Source organism: Rattus rattus, chromosome 1 (assembly GCF_011064425.1).
Source record: "Rattus rattus isolate New Zealand chromosome 1, Rrattus_CSIRO_v1, whole genome shotgun sequence".
Taxonomy (NCBI): Eukaryota; Metazoa; Chordata; class Mammalia; order Rodentia; family Muridae; genus Rattus; species Rattus rattus.
In genome coordinates this window covers 122881582-122900747 of record NC_046154.1, presented here as the reverse complement: position 1 = coordinate 122900747, position 19166 = coordinate 122881582, and the positions used below count along the sequence as shown (strand labels likewise).

The following is a 19166-nucleotide window of genomic DNA, read 5'->3' as shown; positions in this document are numbered from 1 at the left end:
GCTGATCTCTATCTAAACTCAGCATTTTACACAAAGGCTACATATTAAACAAGCTCTTACAGCAGTCATAACAATATGCAACCCCTTCTCACAATGAATCAGAAAGTCATTAATGCCCGTGAGAAGAAAGGAGTTCCCACCCAGAGAGGGCAAGGAGCTGAGATGAAGCTATCCTTGTGCTACATAAGGCATATACGCACAGGGAATCCCGTCTCTCCCTTGGGGCAGCTAAGACTGCACTGAGTGTGTTGCAGTTGTAGTGCCCTTGAGATAGTTCTCAAAGGCTAATGTCTCTAAAACTGCTTTCCATTTCCAGGGGCTGATGGTGGAACTAGGAACAGATTTCAGTTAATAGTGCTCTGTGTACCACAGAGGACAGAGCAGGCATATATTATACATCTTGCTTGGTAAGCTGTGAGCACCAGCCAAGGACAAATGCAGACAACATTAAGGACAGTTATCATTTATTCATCTTTAGTCTGTTCAAGCCACTCTTGTTAGTTACCATAAGTTTTTCTTCTTTTTAATTATATTTTTTATTTAAAACAAGTTTAAATTTAAGTGTATTTTGGTCATATTCCTTTTATCCTCCAAGTCCTACCAGATCCTCTCCTACTCCCTATCTACCCAACTTTAGTCCTTTCTTATATAAACAAACAAAAACCCAATAAAACAACCTTTCCAATCAAGAAAACATAAAATAACAACTCCTCAAAAAAAAAAAAAAGACAAAAAAACAACCAACCAAACAACAACAATAAAACTTCCCCAAACTGTGACCAATTAAAGCACACAAAAAACTGTGGAGTATATTATATGTTGATCGACTATTTCTGGCCATGACACATGCCCTGACATGAGACATGAGATATACTAAGTGCCACATCATTGGAGAAAACTTATTTCCCCTCTCTAAGCACAGACAAATAAGTTTAGTTGTTAACCATTACCCTAGTGGCTAGGTTTCCTTCCTTCCTTCCTTCCTTCCTTCCTTCCTTCCTTCCTTCCTTCCTTCCTTCCTTCCTTCCTTCCTTCCTTCCTTCTTTCCTTCCTTCCTTCTTCGCTCTTCTCTCTCTCTCTCTCTCTCTCTCTCTCTCCCCTTCCACTTCCTTCCTTTCTTTAATTCACCAATTTTAAAATAAGACATAATAAAATAAAACTAAAACTATCACATTGAAGTTGTACAATGCAAACAACAGAAGACAAAGAACTTAAGGCACATGAAACAAAGACCCTGCCTTTTTCACCCTCATGAATCTCATGGGAAAAAAAAAACACTAAACCGGAAGCCACAATAAAAGTGTAGAGTGCAGAGGACCTCCTGCCTTAATCTCTGTGAGTTCATATGAGCTTTGATCATGTTGATTTAGAGGGTCTTGTTTTCTTGGTGTCCTCTATCCCTCTGGCTCTTAGATTCTTCCTGCATCCTCTTCTGTGGTGTTCCCAGAGATCTGAAGGGTGAGATTTGACGGAGATATCCCATTTAGAACTAAGAATTCCAAAGTCTCTCACTCGCTGCAGAATGTCTGGCTATGGGTCTCTCTATTTTGTTCCCATCTGCTGTGACAGAAAGCTCTGATGAACATCAAATAAGGTACTAATCTGTGAGTATAGCAGAATGTCACTAAGAGTCATTTTGTCACATTGCTTTTTCTTTGTGTGAACCTGTGCTATTTGGCTTTACCTAGGTCTCTGGTCTATGTAGTCTCTGGTTGTTCGTCACCCAGGCAGTATGGGTTATTGGTTGGTTACTCCCACAAGTTTTCTGCCACCATTGCACTCACATATCTTGCAGGTACTACTCCACTTAGATCAAAGGGATTGTGGATAGCTTGGTTTTCCCTTTATCTCTGAATAGCATGTACAGTATCTTCCTGTTCCAACAACTCTGGAATAGGGGTGAAGGCTCTGTGTAGGCACAAACTCAACATATTCATGTTCAGTGAGTTGTAGAGGTGTTGTCTTCAGTAATGGGGCCTTGCTGTCAGTTTGTGGAAACAACCTAAAGACTTGGCCACAGCCTGAGTTTTCTGGGAATTTCTGAGGGGTGTCTTTGGAGAACAACTCAAATGTACCCCAATCCCCATAATGAACACTTTGTTTGGTGACAAGTGATACCCAGTTGGAGCTCTGTCTCCCACATCATGGGCAAATTTCATTTACAATGCCTTCATATATGCATATATTTCAGGAAGTTTTTACTGTATTCCATTTACATATTATCCCTCATACACCCCTTAAATCTAGCTATCTCTTCTTCCCTTGTTCCCTCTCGAAACTTCTCTTTCTCCCCACTAAATACTTCCACTATTGAAGCCCCTCGAACTCTTATCTGTCTCATCTATTTTCCTCTTTTAACTAGATCTGTCTGTTCCCTCTAGTCCCTTACTCAACATGTAAGTTCTCGTGATGGTACCTTGCTTATCACTGACTTTACAGCTACATATAAACAAATACACACTATATTTTTCTTTCTGGGTCTGGGTTCCCTCACTTAGGATAATTTTTTTCTAGTTCCATCCATTTTGCTTACAAATTGCATAATGCCATTAAAAAACAGTTGAGTAATGTTTCATTGTGTAATGTACCACGTTTTCTATATCCATTCTTCCGTTGAGGGATATCTAGGCTTTCAATTCTGGGTATTATGAAATTGGTATGTTGCTCTAAGCAGTGAACATGGTTGAGCAAGTGTTTTATGGTAGGATGAAGTGTCGTTTGGGTATATGCCCATAACTGGTATTGCTGGATTTTGAGTCAATCTTGCTCAAAAACTGCCACGGTGATTTCCAAAGCAGCTGTACAAGTTTCTACTCCCACCAGCAATGGAGGAGTGTTCCTCTTACTCCATATCATCAGCAGGAAGAGTTGTCACTTGTTTTGTTGATCTCAGCCATTCTAACAGGTGTATGAGGGAATCTCAAAGTAGTTTTTATTTACATCTCCCTTGTGACTAAGAGTATTGAACATTTTTTCAAGTGTCTTTGAGGCATTTGAGTTTCCCCTAGAATTCTTTGTTTAGAAGTGTACCCCATTTTTAGTTAGATTACTTGTTTTCTTGATATCCTGTTCTTCAAATTCTTTATATATTTTTGGATATTAGCCCTCTATTGAATATGGAGTTGGTAAAAATCTTGTCCCATTCTGTAGGTTGTCTTTTTGTTTGAATAAGAGTGTCCTTTGCTGTGAGGAAACTTTTCAGTTTCATGATGTTTCATTTACTAATTGTTGATCTTAGTGCATGCACTGTTAGTGTTCTGATCAGACAGTCTTCTCCTTTTACAATGAGTTCAAGGCTATCCCCTATTTTCTCTTCTACTAGGTTCATTGTATCTGGTTTTATGTTGAGACTTTTGCTCTATGTGGACTTGAGTTTTGTGCAGGGTGATAAATATGGATCTATCTGCATTCTTCTATATGAAGACATCCAGTTTGACTGTTTGTTGAATATGCTGTTTTTTCCAGCGTCTTTTTCTGGAAATTTATCAGGTTTCCATAAATGTGTGAATTTATGTATGGATCTTCAATTCAATTCCATTGATTGATGTTCTGATAATTTTGCTATTACTACACTGTTTTTATTACTATAGCTTTGTAGTAAAATTTAAAATCTGATACTGATAATCTAGCACTCCTATTATTATTCAGGATTGTTTGAGTTTGTGTGTGTGTGTGTGTGTGTGTGTGTGTGTGTGTGTGTGTGTGTGTGTGTGTATGTGTGTGTTTCATACAAAGCTGAAAATTGTCCTTTTAAGATTTATGGAGAATTATGTTGGACATTTGATAGAGATTGCACTGAGTCTGTAGGGTAGATTGCTTTTGGTAGGATGATCATTTTTATTATGTTAGTCCTACTGATCTATGAGCATGGGAGATCTTTTCACATTCTGATATTGTCTTCAATTTCTTAAGTAACTTTAAGTTTTTTATTATTCAAGTCTTTTACTTCCTTGGTTAGGAATACCTCAAGATATTTTATGTTATTTGAGGCCATTGTGAAAGGCATTATTTCCATGACTTATCTCCCAGGCCATTTGTCATTTGTACATAGGACAGCTTTCTTTGTCCTGTGCATGTTGTTTAACATGTTGGTTATTATGTGCTAAGAGGACCTTTTTTCTGGTCTGTCATTTTTTAATTGCATTTTTTATTTATATTTTAATTTTTATCCCATTTCCTGGTTTCCCCTTCAGAAACCTGCTATCCTATCCCTACTCCCTGCTTCTATGAGGGTTCTCCCCTCCTCACCCCTCCACCTCCTTGCCTGACATTCCCCTACACTGGGACATCAAGCCTTGACAGGACCAAGGGCTCTCCTCCCATTGATGTCCTACAAGGCCATCCTTGCTACATATGCAGCTGGAGCCATAGGTTTATCCCTGTGTACTCTTGGGATGGTGGTTTCATCCCTGGGAGTTCTGGTGGAGGGGTGGTTTGGTTGGTTGATATTGTGTTCTTCTTATGGTCTGTTCTGCTTGTTAGTCTGCATGCTTCATTGATAGACATCTCCTTCTTTAGGTAAGGGAAATTTTCTTTTAAGATTTTGTTGAGAATATTTTTCTTGCCATTTATCTGTGCTTCTTTTCCTTCCTCTTTTTCTATTATTTTTAGATTTATTCATTTAATTTCTTAGATGTTTTATACCAGGAATATTTTGGATTTAACCCCTTCTTTGACCAATATATCCGAATCTTCCATCATATCTTCAATGTCTTATATTTTTTCTTCCATCTCTTGAATTTACTGATGAAGCTTGCTACTACAGTTCCTATTTAAATTCCTAAATTTTTAATTTCCTTAGATTTTTTTTAATTATTTCCACTTTCAGATCTTGATTTGTTTTATTTGGTTCCTTCCATGTTTATATTTTCATAGGCTTATTTAAAGAATTTATTAATTTCTTCTTTTAGGGCCTCTATCATATTTATAACGCCTATTTTAAGGTAATTTTCTTGTGTTTCAGCTATGTAGGAATATGGGTTATGGTTGCTCAGTTCTGGTATAGACCTATTGCCCTGGCTGACATTGATTATATTTTGACATTGGTGTCTAGGCACCTGGGATTGGGAAGTTTGTAATTCCAGGTGACTATATCTTATTTTTCTTTGTTGGGTGAATATTTGTTCTTTTTTTTTTTTTTTTTTTTTTTTTGCTTTTTTTGCTCTCTGGTTCTTAGAAAAGTTTGTGGCTCTGTGTTGCCTGTAGGAAAATCTTCTTAGGGCCAGATAGATTAGTGTGGGCAGTGGGGGTTCGAGGTAAAAGTTTTTTCTAGGTACTGGACCTTGAGACTTAAGTCTGGGGAATGGTTGTGGGCATTGAAGGAGTTTCACAAGAGCAAGAAAAGCAGGGTCTTCCACCAGGATCTTGGAATGAGGACAAAGAGTATGGGGAGGCCACCGCAGATGTTTTGTTAAAGAGCTGGGGATGACACTGGGGGATTGGATTTAGAGGAATGGAGGAAATTGTAAAGATCTGTAGTTAGCCCACTTTTTACCCTAGTCAGAGTGGTCTGTGTGTTCCCAAGGAGGGTCTTCTGGAGTGAGTGGGAGTTTCAGAGGAAAATATCTGTTTGATTCACTGGAGATGGGTACAGGAGGGGAAGGAAGGCTGCAAGAGGTGTTCTATTGCAGAGGGGAGATGGGACTGGAGGAATACACTTGGAAGAGCAGAGGGGGAAGTGAAGATATGCAATTAACTTACTTACTTCTCTGCCCAGAGTAGCCTGTCTGTTCCCAGGGAGTTCCTGCTGGAGTTGTATGATGGGACAAGGCAATAGTTGAGGGACAGAGGTTAGGAGGAGAAGATCTGTCAGATCAACTAGGGATGAGGTGGAAGGGTATTTGTAGAATGTATCTGCTACAGAGCTGGGAATGAGATGGGATTTGATTTGATGGCACAAAAGAAGTGAAGGTCTGGTATCAGCCTACATGTTTTGCTGGTTGAAGTGGTGACAACTGTTTTTTAAAATAAGAATGTGAAAATCTATTCTTCTACCTTCTTACCCATCTCCCCTACCTACCCCTGGCACTGTGATTGCATGCCTGATCTGTCTTACTAGCTATAGCTCAATCAAGACAGTCAATCTAAAATGAACTTGTGTGAAACAATTCACAGTGGTATTATTGATGATAGAAAAGTAATCTTCTCAGGAAAGAACAAATAGACATATTCTTCTTTGATCTGTCCCCAACAATCATAGGTGAGCTTTCTGTGGGTCTGGACTATTGGAGAAAAAAAAAAACAGGCAATGAAGGTACCTATCTAGAGCATGCCAGAATAGTGTCTTGAAATGGGGATTAGCTGCCTCTGCCTTTTAGCACTTAGAAGCAATAGGAGCCACTCAATCAGCAGTGGTCATGTAACACATAGCAATTTTTGTGAAGAAAAATTAGTCTCCAGCAAAGGCAATCAGACGAGCCAAGATACTACAGAAAAGTCAAGTTCTCCTTTGGAAGTCTTAGAAGAAGAAGATTTTTAAAAAGTGGCAGGCAAGTCTCATCAAATCTTTCTAAGCTGTAGCCATAGGGCATCTTCCTCTTGGATGACTTCTAACGGAATCGGATCTAGCTCCACTTCTGCTTTCCATCCCAGGTCTGGAACTCAGCTGCTATCTTTCTTTGACAAACTGCCTTGGCCTAGCTACTTTTATGCGAGGAATTACTGCTACATGGAAGTTAATTTTCCTGCTATCCAGATGCTGCCTTTTGAATGGAAATACACGTCATGATTTTGACACACTTTAATTTGGCTGCTCATTATGTTGTTCTCTGAAATTGCATCTCACTGTCATGTATGGTTTTATGCCCTACTAGATTCCTTCTCAAAAGTAAATTTACTTTGGTTTGCCCCTTTCCCTTGCTTTCCTTAATGGTTCAATGTTTAAATGCTTCTTCAAAGTCCAGCTGGCCTCTTGAACCCTTGGCTTGGTCCTCTTAGGCCAGAGTGGCTATTGTTCTATGCCTTTAATGGAGATAGAATCGTTTGTGAGCAGTGATCAGAGAAGTCCTGGTCCAGACTCTCCTGGGAGTTAGTGTGAGGCCATGTTAACTGCAAATTGTCAGTCATGGCAAGATGATGGATTTCAGCATAAGCTAACTCCAGCCTTCATTTGTAAGCCCCACTCAGAAGACAACCACTGAAAGTGTTTCATGGCTATGTATGGAAGATGTACATGTGAATGCATGCATACATGTATGTGCATGCATGTGTGTGTGTGTGTGTGTGTGTGTGTGTGTGTGTGTGTGTGTGATGTACATGTTTCAGGACATCAGAAGTGGACATTGAATGTCATCTTCATTCACTTATCATTTAGAATTAATTAGTTAATTTATGAAACAGTCTCACTCTACAGCTATGGCTGGACTTAACTTCACAGAAATTCCCTCCTACTTCTGCCTTCTTCTTGCTGAGATTAAAAGTGCGTGCCACCAAACTTGGACTCTGTTTTATTTTTATAAAGACCATGTCATTTCCAGTGAAACCTTTCTCTACTAAGGGGAGCATAGCCATTTCCCTTAGGACAAACATTATTGTGGGGATACTACCTTATGTTTAGTGCTTCTAGGTAGGCTTCCCCTCCCAGGTGATCAGCCTTAGAGGCTAATGCTCAACTGCGTTTTATCTTTTTATCCCTAGTTCCCAGGGCAGTGAGTGGTTCACATCATTGCGTTAATCAATTACTGACTATGAATTGAATTAAACTGATGTAATTAATCAGTGGAGCTTGATATCATTACTGTAAAAAGAAAACAAAAAAGCCAGTCTCAAATGTGAACTACCTCATCCCCATCAAAACTGCTTTTGGATATATATATATATATATATATATATATATATATATATATATATTCACATAAGTTGATTCTGATACAGGCATATGGAATCTTCCTGTACAGTTACTTGTACAGTGCTGACTATGAATGGCTCACGGCTTTTATCAGTTATTCTTCAATAGAAAGGCACCTGTTCATGTATGTATCTGAGAATATGCTGAGGATTCTTTTGAATCTCTCCATAAAGGGGCTTCTTCAGGAAATCTGGTTTTATACTCCATGTAAATGAAAGAGCCGTGATGAGAGTTTAAAATCAGCTGACTATTCACTCCCTTCTTGACGAATTTAGCACAGAAAGCTGCCTTTTTCATCATGATGATGATGATGATGATGATGATGTGGAATGTGTGTGTGTGTGTGTGTGTTTGTGTGTGTCTATGTGCACACATGCATACTATATTATCAGTGTGCTGAGTATATTGCAATCTAATATAACAGGCCTTAGCAAAAGAAACCAAGCATGTGACAGATGTTCACTAGATCAATTCTGAAACATTTGCATAGTGGGGAGGAATAGATACTGATTTCCTACATAGTTCTATGCACAATGATTTCAATTCAAGCTCAGTTTGATTTTTCAGATTCCCACCCCCCTTCATGGCTGAAAGACACTCCATATTCATTTGACGTGATAATCAGCATCGAGTGTCAAAGCAGAGCCTTGTTCTGTAGCTTTTTGTAGCTGGTAGTTTATGCTAATGCTGCACTGAAGTGGTGCAGGTCCAGAATTGAACAACGGGAGTGAGAAAACCCTTTGAGGAGATAGAGGACTTGATCAAAGCCTGGTAGGTGATCTTAAGAGGATGTTTTATGTGTTCTCAATTCCCAGAGATGAAGGGACTTCAGAGAACATAAAAGGAAGTCACTTGCCCTAGACATGCCACATGAACCTTGAGAGATGCACAGGTATTTAATAATCTATTTTTAAAGTCCCCCAAGAAAGGAGACTTCCATTATCAACATTAATCAATTAGAGTTCTTAATAACCTTACTAATATGCCCTCTTACACAGCAGCATTTTTCTCACTGCTATTTCTCTGTACAGTTATGTTTTTCATGGTAAGATTAAAAAGTCCATTAATCATTCTTTTATCTTATATCAAATATATGAAGGCTTTCCCAGTCATCACTGGGTTTTGTTTCATTCTCTTTTATTTCCAGTGCATTTAACATCCTGCTAATTGTCATAAACCTGGCCAACCTCCCCATCCCACAAATACCAACCTTTGGAGCACCTCACTTTTATCATTCATAAGCATATGTAATGAGGTGATGACTGGTCTTGGGGTGTTAGATTGGGCAGATGTTTTCCATTTGGACTTATTTTAAGAATCCATAACTTACTGAAACACCTATCGTGTGATGGGAAAGTGATGATTTGAATGGTGTGTGAGTTATGCTTGCTCTAACTAACTCTCCTTTGTAGCTTCTTCAGGACCTTAGTCCCCAGAGGTGCTAGGAGGGCAGTGAAGATTTGGGCAGTGACCAAAGTGCCAATAAGGCAGCATGGAAGCCTTTGTTGTGTGGTTGCATGCCGGTAATGACTTAACCGGATAGGCTCTGTTATCGCAGAATTGTGCAAGGTTGGGCTGAACATATAGGAAGTCCATATGAACACACCTATTCAGTCAGGTTAGATATCACCTCATTACTCAAGGATGAGGCCAGCTCTTCACTTTATTAGAAAGCTCCCTGATTCTTTGTTGAGCTTCAGTTTCCTTACTCATAAAATGGAAATACTAATTAATAGACTCATATACATTTCACAATAATTCAATAAGAGTCATAGGTAACATAGCTAGCACATGACAGCTGCTATTTTGTATTCATGTCTATTTCTACTTTCAGTTTCCTACAGAGTCACCAAGTCTCTTTCCTTATACATTAAGACTTTATCAATCCATTGACCAAGATTCTTTCCTGAATCTGAAACTGGAACAGTTCTATGAGGTCACTTCGTTGGTGACTTTGTCTATGTCCTCAAGGAATATAATAAACTTATTCCTTAGGAGTTTTCTTTTATTATAAATAACAGTGAGTATAAATAAAAAATTAGAAGAAACAACTCACATATGTTGGCCTTCCTAAAGATTACCTCATCCCTTTAGTGATCCATCCTTCTTGCATGAAGCCATATGACAGATGATGTAAGTTTCAGACATGTTGAGCAAGGTATCTGGATTCTGTAAGCCTGGGCTCTAATCCCTATCCCTTTTTACTCTGTTGTATAATATGCCCAGAGACAAATTTAAGTCTCCAATTTCTGTAGAATAAATTATCATATTTTCCCAAATGCAGTCAACTGCTGATAAGAAAAATTAGACAAGAACATCACTTTAGAAGTACATGCCACATCACCTCTGTACCACATTCTTTCTTCAATGAGTAATAATGACATTGGGTTACATATGAAAGGTTGTTTTAATATGAGTGAATTAAAACAATGACGAGTAGAAGGTCCAAAGTCCCCCCATGGTTGGTTAGTTTAGGCCAGGTTAGATGGATTAATAGTTTGCACACTGTCATACCTCTACTTACAGGTTTAACAGGCTTTAACTCAACATGATCCCGGTAGTGGGAGTGCGCGTCTAGTCCACCTATGAAATCAACTGAAATACAGCAGCCCAAGTTGGATCAGTGTGTAAATGAAAATGCATGTACCACTGAACTTTAAAGTAGACTACATATGCACAAGACGAAGAAAAATATCAGTTTCATATAAAGGGAAGAAGTGAATATTTAATATGAAGGGCTCCTAGAAATATTGTAGGAAAATCTTTAAAAGCACACAAATAACCAAGCTTTTAGGGCCTGAATAAAAACACAGTTGCTATTGATTTTAGTATAAAAATGTGGTTATCTGAAATATTATAAGGTTTGAAAAAAATGTATCTTCTTACATCTCAAAATATATTCTTTTTCTGTTGGTTGCCAAGATCCACGTTTTACCGTCTTAAGAATATTCACTGCATCATTAAAACACTTTTGGGAAGTCAATCGGTCTTCAACCTCTGACCTCAAGGTATTCCTAAGAAATAAGCATTTATCTGGATCCTTTGTGAAGTTTCCATGTTCTGGACACAATAGGGGTCAGCCTATAGTCTCTGGAGGCATGATAGTTTTTATAACCATATTTATGCTTCCTTTTGTCTTACTCTACTTTTCTCTAAAGTCTTGAATTTGTTTCTTATAGTCGATTTTCCACTCTAAATTAGCAATTCTCAACCTTTGCATTACAACCCCTTTGGAGGGCCAAACGGCCCTTCCGTAGGGGTCACCTAAGACCACCAGACAACACAAATACTTACATTACAGTTCTGAAGCAGCAATGAAACTGATTTTCTGTGTGGGAGTCGCCACAGCATGAGGAACTAAATTAAAGCCTCACAGCCTCAGGGAGGTTGAAAACCAATGAACAGAGGTTTTGTTGTGTAACAGTAGTTTACTAATAGGTGTATAGGCACACAGGGGCACTGGACTCTCAAGAACATGAGTGTGAGTGTGGGCATATGTATGTGTGTTTGCCTGTATGAGTGTATCCCTGTGTGGGCCTCATGTGCCTACAGGAGCCAAAGAGGTCAGAAGAGGAACTGGAGTTACAGATGCTTGTGAGCTGCTGTGTGGATGCTGTGAACTGAACTAAAGTCTTCTGCAAGAGCAGTAAGTGCTCTCAGCTGCTGAGCTGCTCTCCAGCCTCAACATTATATTTTTAATTTTATTAGTGTGTGTGTGTGTGTGTGTGTGTGTGTGTGTGTGTGTGTGTGCCATGACACACATATGGAGGTTAGAGGATTACATACAGGAGCTGGTTCTGTCCTTCCACCATGTGGATTCTGGGACTCCAACTCAGCCCATTACCCTTGGTAGTCTGAGCCTTTGCCTCCTAATTCATTACACTGGCCTAGTGTTTGTAAATTTGAAATTGATAGCTGAAGCGAATCTGGACGTTGCATCCTTTGAAATCTGTAGTCACAACAGCAAACTCCATATATACCTGTAGTGTAAGAGTGAGCTTGGCAGAGATGCTGGCAGGGGTAGAAGGCAGCGTCCAGTCACAGCTTGCCAGGAGGTCGAGGGTGAATTCTGTACACTCTAGTTATTACATCCCACAAGTACAATGTGCATTTTAGAGATCAATTAGAACAACCGGGAGTTGGCATCCGCTATCCAGAAAAGTCAGAGCACTGCTGTCTCCTCCATTCTTGAAACCAAGGCGTTACTATCAGGTCCCAGAGGGAGAGCACAGAACCAGAAAAGGTCTCTGTTTTCAATCCTTCAGATTCACTTCTGGTGCCAATTTTCAATTGCACAGCTAAGCATCTTCCTGGAAGACCTAATGTTGCTTGTAATTGAATATCTTTGCGGTTACTCACCATAGCCCTCCAAATCCCTGACAAAATTCTCACCCAAATGCCGTGAATGACAGCACTTCTCCACAGAGCCTTATGTATTGTTCAGGTTTTTTTTTTTTTTTTTTTTTTTTTTTGACCGATCTTAACTTCCCTACTCATCTCAAGGACACTTTAGGTCATAAACGAAGCTTCCATTCATGGTGCCAAGTCAGTCACCTTTGCTCAGCCATTACAAATTTCACTTATATGGAAGAGTATAGGGTAGATGCTGGGCATTACTGTCTGTGTTCAGCACGGAATGTGTACAAGATATTTGGTAGTGAAAGCAGTAGCTTTATGGGAGCAATAATTCATTGCATGCCATTTGAAAATGGAAAGCCCATCCTTTAAAATTGTAGGACAAGTCCCCTTCAGCTGTGTCAATTTCCCTATGCTTCTCAGAGGCCATACAGGCCTTGCTCCTTTTCATTCCTCTTGGGGGAAACCTCTGGTGCTGCTGATATATGGACCCTCCTCTAGGGGAGGGAGTTTGTTTTTCACTGTGTCTGACTGAACTCTTTGTATTTTCGAAATTCCACCGAACCAAAAGCTTAGAATATATGTAAAAAGCATTGGGCAAATAGGAACAAGCTTCTGAATAAGCTTCTCTTTTATTATCAAGACATCACATTAATGATACTTCTTAGTGTATAAAATATGGCAAATAGCATATTAGTTCAGTTTTCATGCCTGAGTTTCCTCCTCTCATTTTCATTGTAGGTCACAGAGAAGGGAGCCCTTTCCATCTGTAGGAGTATTCAGAGGTTCTTAGCCATTGCCTAAAGCTTGGGCCTCAGGGTCCTTATGCTTGGCACACTGAGCATATGCCCACTGAGCAGGCAGTGGGTAGTTGTAGGATGTGGCCTAGTTAATGGTGACAATGTATTTGGTGTAGGGGCTGAGTGAGGTCTTGATTATAGCGAGGGTCTCAACAGTGACGGGTTCAGTCAGCTTCACCTCCTTTGTTTGGTCATTCGTGAGGAAGCTGGAGAACCTCCTAGACATCTTGATCTCTGCAGTAATATTTTCTCTGAGTTTTAATAAAAGGTCTGCTTGGTTTTAACAAGGCATATTTAAGAAGTTGATAGGTTCTCTGTTATCTTTGAGGATATTTTTGTAAATTATAACATACTTATAATGCCCAGAAAAAAAATTTAAGCTAAAGGAACAGATTTTTATGTTTCTATTATTAGAAGTAAACAGATTGTGAATATTTCAGTGTATTTTATTCGAACTTCTTGTTTATTTTAAGAACTACAAGTTACAAATTCAAGGAAAACTCTCACATCTATCCTCATGATTTGGTTTTACCTTGGTTTACACCCCAACTTTGCAATTTTCTAGCTTTGGAACTATGGGATATATCATTTAATCTCTTAGTGCAGTATGCTCTTATGCAGCTGGCTTATGGGATTATACTTTAACAAGTGATGGGTTACCCTACAGGGTTAATTTAAAAACATTTACTCATGATTGACAGTTGGAGCACAAGCATAGCAAGGAAGAATCATTTCTGCTCTACTCTGTCTTAGCCAGTGAGTCTTTGCAGGAAGGTAGACGACCAACTTTTGAGGTGGCCTATTCACTTGGATGGGAAGTAGGTACATCTTGTTTTGCTTGTACCTCCAACAGCAGTCTGTCCTGGGCTTCCTTCCAGCATGAGAGTTGAATTCCAGGGGTTAATGGCCAGAGATAAAGGACCTAGCAGAATATATGTGATCTCCTATGACTCAAACTGAATAGTCACACATGTCCATTAAATGCCAGTCAGTCAGCCTGACTAGGCTTAAGGGTAGAGAACAGAAACTGTAGCTCTTGATGGTACTGACAGACAAGAGATCTTGTACCTGGATTTACAGGCAAGTTAACCTCAATATGTCCTAGTGCTGAGGCATGGTATTTCTAGAAAGTATTCACTTTGTCTTTTGTATGTCGGTGTTAAGTATATTTACCAACAGTTAATCAGAATAAAAACAATTCATTTCAGACTGCGCCATACTACTTGTTGTCTTGTCAAAGAATTGCTGCAACACTGTGCTTAGCTCAGAGAAAAGACTCCAAATATTTATTCTGATCTTAACTTCTGGTTCCTTTTCTTTATTATTCCTCAGTTATATTGCAGTTTGTTTATTCTATAAGATGGCTATATATTGATGTTGCAGAATACTTAATAATTGACTGGATAATCAATGACAAGGAATTTTATCTGGTTGGCATTCTGGAAGTTTCTGCTTTTATATTGCCTCATAACTCCTGTGTAAGAGGAGAGGCCATAAGACCATGAGGAAGGGAAGATGTTAGAAGTGGCAGAAACCCGAAGAGGTGGGCTTCTTCTCTAGCCATCTTCCTTCTTGACCAAGAACTTTAACCCTTTTAAGACCCAGCCTCAAAGCTCTGTCTCCCAACACTGCCACACTGGTTATCTTAATAACACATTTTTCTCCAACTATCGAATTCCAGTATTTCAGAAATTTGGTTTAGCTTATAATTATGTGAGAATTTGTAAAAATCCCAACAATGCATTCTGGTTCCCATGGAGAATGTTGTGTTCTGATAGATCCTACATTGGACTTGAAATCTGATTTTTCACACTTGGAAAGGTTAGCTGACTCACAGGGTAGAAAATCATCAGTCAGTCATAGTTTGATGCCAAGAGGTTTTATCATCAGGAATGGCTTTATTTTAGAAACATACACTTCCCTTTGTCAACTCTGCTCAGGAAAAAAAAACTCATTGGAAGAAGAATTTGTGGCCTCAAGTCACCTATAGGATCTGTGTAGGCTCCCTGCATGGTACCGCTGGGGAGGGGGCAGGAGTGTAGAACCTGCCAGAATGCCCATGGGATGGTATCATTCATCTTTTCTTTAAGTTTTGATTGGCACTGACATTTGTCCCTGCTCTTTATTTTTTCCAGTAGCATAGACTTTGAAGGGGTGAAATTTCTCTTCTCTTCATATTTTAAGTCGCTCCATGGATGCTTTACAGATTAATATGTCCTCTTTGCATGATACACACACAGTGATTTTATTCTTAATATTGTGTGATTCTTTATAAAGTTGTTGAGGTATGTATTTTTGCTGAAGGATTACCTAGACTTTGAAGGATTTATTATATTGTCTTTGATTTGTCTGTCTGGAACACTGCTCAGTGTCCTTGTAAGGTACTTTGATGATGGTGAGTATATATATTCTCTTCCTTTATACTTGGCTATGTTTTGCAAGAGCTCTCTTATCCTTATGAAGATGCCAGGAACACAGGCGCTCAAGACACCCTTACCTCAACCCAACATATGCACTGAATGTTTATTTTCTAGCATTTAGAAAAGAACAGCAGTGGCCTTTTTCTTTTCTTTCTTTTTAAAATTTTCTTCCTGACAATGGTTATGTAGCCCAGCCTCACTATGTAGGAGAGGATGTCATTGAGGAGGTGACCTTCTTCCTCTAGCTCACAACAGTTGGGACCACAAGCAAACATCATCCCATTTGTTTACTGTTTTTCTTCTCTTCTGTGACATTCATTTTAATAGCAATTTTATTCTTCATGAACTTTCTAGGCTCTGAAAGCTACACTAGGTGCACTCAGTTTCACAATGGTAAAAATGCCCTTAGTCCTCCAGATAGTTTCATCAGCTGCTTAATAACTGGATGGAAGGGCGAAAAGGGCTTCTGACTACAGTGTCTTCACTAAAGTTCCTCTCTGAGCTTTTGCAACATCTTAGTCACCATCTGCTCATACTCACTGGTGACCAAAGACTTTGATCAGTGTTTTTGGCTTCATCTTAAGTAACATTTTATTTTAGACAAAGCACAATTTAAAAAGTCCTCGCTCTCTGTGTTTTTGTGCTACCTTGTGTTTTTATTGGCTGTGCTTTTGGCTTTCATCCCTTTGTGATTTCAGATTCCTGGAGCAAAGTGTTTCTTGTAATCTTTGCTGACAGTTTCTTTCTACTTTAGAATTTCCTAAGAGTGTGTAATACTTAAATAATGGGATAATAAATTCTAGAACCTCTTTGAGGTCAATGAAGCAGAAGAGAATGGATGAAAGAAAAAAAAATAATGTTCCGAGAGGTGCGAGGCTAAAAACAGTCCCAGAATTTGTCTCAACAACTCTTACATGAATTCTTGACCCATGTTAGGTATGTTCTCACAGTTGTTCAGTTTTATTCAATCCATTTTTATCACTTTTGCTTATGACTAGACGATGTTTTACTTTGCTCTATAAATCAAGTGACAAATACTTGTTGGCTTTGAAGTCTCTCTATAATTCCTTTTGACTGCTTCTACAATTTTAGGCATTTCTCCTTGGAAACAATATTTTCTCCTCCTCCCCCTTTTCCTCCATCTTCCCCTTCTGTTCCTCTTCCTTCTTTTTGTTTTATAACCACATCATTACTTTTCGTTCTCTATTTCCAAGGACAATATCCATTTAAAGTGTTATTTCCTTACTGAGATTTTTCTCTCATAAATCCTTTTCTCTGTAAATTGATCAGACCCCATCATTCCTAAGATTAAATCTATTCACCACTCCATGCCATCCAGTAGAACACCCCAAGTGACATGCCCTGAAAGGATGTAGGGCTGACAGAAGGTTGATTCCTTTACTGTCTGAAGTGTCTCTGTGTGAGTGGATATATGAGTGTTTATGCCTATGTTACATGTGTGTATATGTGTGCATAAGTATGTACATGAATACATGTGTATATACGTGTTTGTATGAACACTCGTGCGCATATGTATTTATTTATATATGTGTGTAGACATGTTTGTGAATGCACTGGTATGTATGTGTTGATTTTGTGAGAAGTGACACGTGGAACAGATAGCAACTAGCCCTTTGGGACACTTGTTTCTTACTAAGGGGAGGGTAGTTTATGTGCTGTGTACCTGTACATGTTGACATTATGACTCTGAGTGCCAAACATTTTTGACACTGGTGGTGCAAAAAAGACTCCAGCCATACCACAGCCTCTGTCTTTGGGTCTACTTGATTCGCTTACATCATATTCTCTATCATAACATCATATTCTCTTCACAGCTCACAGTAATAGGCCTGGCTTACCTATTAGAATGTACGATCTTTTGAGAAATGGCAGGGTTCTTCTGTTCATCTCTGTGTCTCATAGCTTACTACACAGAAGTCCCTCAATGACTGTTTCTTGAATGAACAGATCAATAATAAATCCACAAGGGATTGCTCTCTGAGTTAGTTTAGATACTGAGAACCAAAGACTATGTTGAGTCAGGTCAATAAGTACTTCCCCACCTGGGCAGATTGATGAGCTTAGAACAAGGGAAAATATGATTGAAATTCAGCCTAACTAATCACTAAAATGTCTACAACAGTTGGCATCCTCCCTGGGAAATGGACACAGTGTAGAGTACCACCAGGTGGTATGGTTAATAGAAGCAAACAGAATGCCAAGTGCTGGCAAGCTAGGCCAGAAGAGAGTGAAGTGCTTTAAACTGATGGCAAGCCTAAATGCACCCCAAAGAAGCTTTGTGTAGAGCAAACATGTTTATCTACTCAAATTTAACTGTCTTAGTGCTCTGGGCTGCTTTGTTATCATAGTTGTAGCCTGCGGAATAAAAATCCCTCATGTTTTAACAAATATGTATGTACATCTGCATAAACACATAGCCTCACATGCACACACAATACAGAATACATATAAATTATTTAAATCTATTCATAGGAAGATATTTACTTGAAATTAATGTCCTACTTCGCACCAGAAAGCTCCTGATCATGAAGAAATACCAGTGTGCATTAGGCAGATATTGTGTATGCCTAATAAGGAAGAGATAGATAGATAGAGAGAGAGAGAGAGAGAGAGAGAGAGAATAAAGCAAATATACTATATAGTATTAATAACCTCCTATTGACTATTAACTAGAATTTATACCAGGCTTGTGTGTAAAATATTTGCAATTCTTAATATAATCTTGCAGATTGTTTTAGATGAGACAGATTCTCCTGGAAGGCCAATTCAAGTTTTATATTGGTTTGTTTTTCATTTGCAATTTTAGGTTGAAAGACTTATTAAAATTTCATTAAATGCGTGGGGCATTTTTTAAAAACTTGAAATTTAATTTTTGTATACGTTTACTTTATTAGATTTATCTGCTGGGGCACCTTTAAAAACAACAAACATGCAGTTTCATTAGAAAGAATCTGCGAAAAATTCCACAGCAGCCATAACTCTAATGAATTCAGAACAGGTTAAAGGCTAGGAGACTTCTAAGTTGCAAATAAAACAGATTATGTAAATGAATCCAGACTCTGGATTTAAATAGATCAAACAGAATTGAAATCAAATGGAAACTTTGATCGTTTTTCCGTTGTCCTCCTGCTCAGCACATGAGCAAGAGATAAAATGAGGAGATGATCTACCCTTTTGTGATGTCACCCCTTTGACCTTTTGGAGGAGTTTGTTGTAGAGCATTTCTGAAGCCACACTTGCTTTGGCTCAAGGAACCTTCCTTCAGAAAGTGATTTCTTGCGTTTTTCCTCTTTCTTCTGGTAGGAAAGGCTTTTGTCTGGCTTTGCCAGGCAGTTTTATTCCTGTCTTACAGGTCTTAATTCAAAGCTATCTCCCCAAACAGTTCTCTAAGTCATAAAAGAGAGATGCAGGGCTTTTGCTCAGAGATTCCTCCATTGCAGATACCCTGAATGCTTCTTAGCACCTCAGCCTCAGGGGCATTTAACGTCCTAGTTTCAAATTCCATTAACAGTCTTCTTGCAAGACCCAGGGGAACTGAGCACTGTGTAATCTGTACCACTGTGTAATATGTGGCACCTATATTTTAGATGTACTTTCTAAAGCTTTCATGTCTGTTCATGTCCCACAACTGAAGGAAGAGACCTTGGAGAGAAGCAGGTGTCTGGTTACTTAGGAGCCACGTTTGAAATCCACCTTGTAGCAGCCAATCAGCCATCTATGTGG

At 38.9% G+C, this 19166-nt stretch overlaps 1 protein-coding gene across 2 annotated transcripts in view; it reads right to left on the bottom strand.

The window, feature by feature from the left end:
- The window catches only part of Nkain3 (sodium/potassium transporting ATPase interacting 3), a 614865-nt gene that overhangs the window by 3863 nt on the left and 591836 nt on the right, over positions 1 to 19166 (bottom strand). The window contains exon 6 of one of the 2 annotated variants that reach the window (XM_032905295.1): positions 10371 to 10441. The exons of the other annotated variant lie outside the window; for it this stretch is intronic. Within the exon in view, the coding sequence (XP_032761186.1) occupies positions 10371 to 10441 (71 nt within the window). The remainder of the gene's footprint in view (positions 1 to 10370; positions 10442 to 19166) is intronic. 2 annotated transcript variants of the gene reach the window in all.